Source organism: Cheilinus undulatus, linkage group 5, assembly GCF_018320785.1.
Source record: "Cheilinus undulatus linkage group 5, ASM1832078v1, whole genome shotgun sequence".
Lineage (NCBI taxonomy): Eukaryota > Metazoa > Chordata > Actinopteri > Labriformes > Labridae > Cheilinus > Cheilinus undulatus.
In genome coordinates, this window is record NC_054869.1 from 3,245,410 (window position 1) to 3,250,530 (window position 5,121).

General features: G+C 37.7%; 1 protein-coding gene across 1 annotated transcript; it reads right to left on the reverse strand.

The window, feature by feature from the left end:
* Positions 1-244: 244 nt before the first annotated feature.
* Positions 245-4,599, reverse strand: LOC121510371. Its single transcript, XM_041788388.1, has 3 exons — positions 4,477-4,599; positions 1,338-1,542; positions 245-1,221 (listed from the first exon to the last, which is right to left on the reverse strand). The coding sequence occupies exons 1-3, from the start codon at positions 4,579-4,581 to the stop codon at positions 917-919; spliced, it is 615 nt and encodes a 204-aa protein (XP_041644322.1). The 5' UTR covers positions 4,582-4,599; the 3' UTR covers positions 245-916.
* Positions 4,600-5,121: the final 522 nt, after the last annotated feature.

Here is a 5,121-nt window from a genome sequence, read left to right on the forward strand (position 1 = left end):
TGTATTGTATGCAAAGGTCTGTATCATAATTTGTTGTTTGACCAATATTAAAGTCTACTTATTAAGCAGGATCTAATTGAATATTCAAGTGAATCAAGCATTAATTTTTGTTTTTCCATGTTATAGTGAAACTGTCCCTTGCCAAGCTTTTAAACATATGTAATATGTAGATTAAAGGAACGGTTCTGTCATCATCTACTCACTCTAGACCCACTTGCTCTCCAGTAGTGCTGCAACCTCCTTGTGTGTTATATGGACAAGCTGCACCTGTATTTTAACTGGCATGAGGGTGAGTAGATAATGACAGAATGTTCATTTTTGGATGAACTGTTCCTTTAAGTAAAGGCAAGATATTATATTGAACTCTAATATTGCGTGTATATTGCCCCTTTTATTTTTATTTTTTTCATCAAACAGGGCTGATGGAAGAGCCTGTGATTGCCGTATGCTGCAAAAGCTTTGTTGGCTGCAAAAACTGCGTTGACCAGTGGATGCTGACATCCGACCAGTGCCTCAAATGCAGGGCAGATGGGTTCTCTGTCAGTGTACACAGGCTGACCAGTCTTGACAATGTTCTCTCCTTATTGGCTGGTGTAATTAAGATTGGATTAACCCTTTCAGTGTGATTGTATCACATTCTAGGATTTAAGCTTGATTACCTTGGTTACTTCTGGCTAAATATTTTGTTCTAAAGTCAGTTGGAATTCTGCACTTGTTCAACAGCTGTAGAGGATACAGAAAGGTTTTATTTTCAAACATTTTTTGTATTTCATGTTGCAGTTAAGACAAATATTGTGTAATGTTTAACATTGCTATTGTAGCAATTTTAGCATGCAAGTGTTTGATTTTTATTTGTGAAAGGAAAGTAACAAAATATACAGTATATCCAGAACCAACTTGTCTTTGTTTGACATGTTCATGCATATTGCTGCGTAATGTTTATCAGATACAGCAATGTATCTTGAAAAGGTACAAAGTTATAATTTACCACATTATCTAATAAAACTGAAATATCAGGGTACTCTTCAGCAAAAAGTTGTTCTGCTGATATTTTGTCCTCCTCAGTTGAGAAGGGGTCAGTTCCAAAGCAGGAGACTCTGGTCAGTGAAGAGCCAACATCCTGCTGGTACATGTCTGCTGCTTGGGAGGCATGTGGCAACAACTCCTCCCCCAGTTTTTTTGGACATCCTCCTGCTGCCAAACAATTGGGTGTTCCTTTGCCTGTGAAGCAAAGCATAGGTACCAAAATGCCATTACTGTTAAAATTCACTGTAAATTAAAATTTCACAAAAAGAACTGGATTGTGTGATGCATGTTTTTTTTTTTATTTAACTCACCTGGGATTCTGTGTGCATTCCATGCATGTACAGCTCTTGTTATGCCAATCTTGCACAGCTCAGCAGTAAGGTTAGATGTACAGTATCTAGTCACGTTGTCATCCATGTTGAGGACTTCCTGATCCTGCAGCTGCACGAGGGCCTCCTTCACTGGGTAATTTACCCTGTTGTTTATCTCTACCCACATTCGCTCTACCGTATGATTCTGTAGACAAGAAAAGAGCAGATTTTTTTTTAAAACTAAAAGGTAGATAATGTAAAACTAATACTCAAGAGAATCCTCACTCAATTTAGTCTGCAAAATCAACATGGTGAGAGGAAACAGGATTATTATCAGATGTAAAAAATTTACAGACGGTACTAAGAGGTTTGATTAGGAGTCCAAGGGGCAGGATTATTGAAGCCTATGGGTACCTACAAGCACCCCCACCCAAGGGTGCATTTGGTTAAAGTGATATTTTGGTATAAGTGATATTAAGTTGGGTCCTATCAAGTGATATGCTATGGATATTCAACTCACCAGTGATCGAAGGTTACGGCCGTGCAATGGTTGGAAGAGAAATAGAGCCAAATGGATCAGAGGTTTTGGGACAAAGTAATGTGCTGAAAATTCTCTAGATGGTGCGTGAATATACACCAGTATTGCATTGTTTAGGTGGGGGTTCGTTTATATGGCTAACTAAGGTTTGAGGTTTTGTGTGTTTGAATTGAGGATCACTGCGGCTGCTGAAGTTTGTTATTTTGTTGTTCAGTACCAGTACATAACATCTGAGTAACATCACCGAAGCTTAGTCTCATTTCAGGCATCAGAAGGCACATTTTGTACATTAAGGAGGCCGTTACCTCACCTTTGTTGACTGAGTTTGGCGATATGGTTGCCTCTACATGTTGTGTCTGTGGTTAGACAGCATCTCCTGCATGTAGAGGGACAAGTAAAATTCCCGCCCATGGTCTACCCTGACCTGGTCCCACATCCCATATTCAAGAACTGCTGATCTGTAAAATAGTGAAACATGACTCAATCAAATGTTGACTCATCAAATGTTGAGTCTGCAATGTAGGATAGACCACAGACAATATTGCAATCTACTAGTGCACTGTGTTTTTTGACTTATTGAAAAGAAGGGTGGCTATATTGGTCACAGATAGGGCTGGGTATTGTCACTGGTTTCCTGAATCGATTCGATTCCGATTCAATATCAATTCATGTAGAGATATTTTAGTAAAAAATCCTATGTTGCTTCTACATTTAAGAAATTCTCAGAGAACTTTAGTTGGAAATAGTACAAAAAATGTTCTAACTAGGCACATTATTAAAAATTTCAGGATTTGCATCAAAAATGGACCCTAAACTAGTAGTATTTACATCACTTTTTACCTCCATGTGGCACATCCTGGATATGGTCTTTTTTTTGTTCAGTTTGCCTCTGTCTTTGTAGTGTTTAAATCCAAAATGCAGTCAGGTTTGGAGGGTCCTTTAGTGGAGCAGAGCTGCCAGGCTCTGTCATGTTTATTTTTACAGAGGTAAGTCACTTATTGCAAGTCAAAGTTGAAACTCTTGTTGTTAAAGAATAAAAATAAGTAAATTTGGTCAATTATTTTTAACTTATTATTTTACTAAAAACTGTTACTAGTAGTAATAGTCACATTTTCAGATATAGTGCATACAGTGTGGTGCTTTAATGTTTATCTGTCTGCTGTCTGTGAGGTGTGTCCTATAAACACACACCTTTACTCTTCAATGTAAAGACCCACAGCGCTGATAAAAAGAAACATGCATCATGTTATCTAGCATATTATGTACATTGTATGTTGTTGTGAATGTTAAATTATACTAACTTGATAGAAAATCTACATGAGATGCGAGTTTGTTTCTCATATCTCTCTAAATGACTGAGCGCTCCGTCATTTCCCTGCTGTAAACAGTGGGGCCGTGCATAATTTGCGCGTGAGGAATAGGGGGTCGTGAAATTAAACACATTGTATCAAGCGGCATAAACGAGGGTTTCACAAATCAGTCGGGGTTTGCTCCTCTTAAACGTAGCATCTCCAACGATCACGATTGTTCGTGTGAGTCTGCCCGGTCTGTAGCAGCAGCGGCTAAAGCTCCTTCCACCTGTAGAGCTCCACTGCTCGCCAGATAACCCAGATATCCAAAATTAGATGACTGGGCGTGAGATTTAAACCTTGAATTAGTCTAAACGTTTTTAGACGCGAGTGCTGATCAACCTTCAGGCAGCATGAGTGACTTAAGTAGACTGGTAGTGTGAGGAGCCGACAGGAGAGGAAAAAAGGCACATATCAAAAGATCAATCTTTGGATTTTATGAATCGATATTGGATTTTTAAAAAAAGAATCAATCTGAATCAGAGAATCGATCTTTTGAAGTCTAGTCACAGACATGTATATATACACAGAAATGTTTATTTGGAAATTTTGAGTTGTTTATTATTCTCACTTTAACAGAAGAACGTAAACAGGTGAGATGGGAACATTTTCATTTTTCAAATCTATGGGGGTACATGGACTCCCACTTGAGAAATAATGGGTCAGTATGCCTATCACAAATAAAAAAGACAAAAAAACCAGTAGAATCCATATAACATATAATAGTTCATTATATGGATTCTACTGTTTTTCTAAAAAGTCATAAAGAAAGTCACAAAAAACTCACAGAAAAGTGAAGTTGTGAGAAAAGTTAGTCTTTATATTACATTTAACATAAAAAAGTATGTGTGTATGAAGACTAACTTTTCCATGGACTTTTTCACAAAAAAATTATGCCTGCCTGAATTTTTGCCCTGGATTCTGAAATCAGAGAAAGGGGGGTTTTCTGAAGCCAAAAAAGTTGAGAAGCACTGGACTAACCTGTAAACTTCTTCATATATTGTGAGGTTATTCTTGACAGGCATGGTTGCGTGGGCAACAACCTTACTGCTGTACCCATCTATTGCGAGAACATGTGTCACTCCGAACATGACCAGTTTTTCATTCTGGTCGATTTTGTGTCCCATGTATGCACTGTAGGGGACAGGGTTAAGGTTACGTGCACCCTTTGGGGGAAAAGTAATTCAAAGTTACAGAGTAAAATACATTATTCCGTATACCACAACATTAAAAGCATGCAAAAGATACTTACATGTTTGAGCATTTCGTGATAGGGACCATGAGATGTTTTCAAAATCTCCCCCACCCGGCGTTCACCAGCAACCACTCCGATTGCAGACAGGTACCCGGTCATCATCTTTCGACCATATGTTGACCCTGTCTGATGAATCAACACAAGTAAGCTGTGACATGTAGGCCTGGTCTTCATGGATTTATATTTCATAAAATATACAGTCTAGAAACAAATCAACAGAAGTGGGTAGAGGTGCCAAAAATTGTACTCAAGAGTATTGTTATTTCAGTATAATATGACTCAAGTAGATGTAAAAAGTAGTCATCCAAATATGGGGAATGGGGGAAAAACTACCCAAGTACTGAGCAATTGTTGGGTAACATTTGAGTAATTTGTGAAGACATGCATTTAATCAGACAAAAATACAAAATAATAATCTTCAGGTAAATCTGAGTACATCCATTCAATAAAAAAACAGAATAAATAAAAATGAAAAATAAATTCAATATTTACAAAATGACAAATTACAGCACAAGAAACACACATTTCCAAGTGTGATTGGTGAAACACAGTCAGGTGGTAGAGCCTATTGTGGAAGTCTCTCAGTCTGACAAAATAAAACAAATTGATGCGTAGTAAGAGTACATTCTTCACAAGTCTACT

Bases quoted from the DNA above. Each gene is read 5' to 3' on its own strand.
- LOC121510371 (XM_041788388.1), bottom strand. From the start codon at position 4,581: ATGATGACCGGGTACCTGTCTGCAATCGGAGTGGTTGCTGGTGAACGC. The intron at 1,543-4,476 runs GTAAGTATCTTT...TCTTGTCTACAG, and splicing joins ATCACGAAATGCTCAAACAT to AATCATACGGTAGAGCGAAT. The intron at 1,222-1,337 runs GTGAGTTAAATA...TTTGCTTCACAG, and splicing joins GAATGCACACAGAATCCCAG to GCAAAGGAACACCCAATTGT.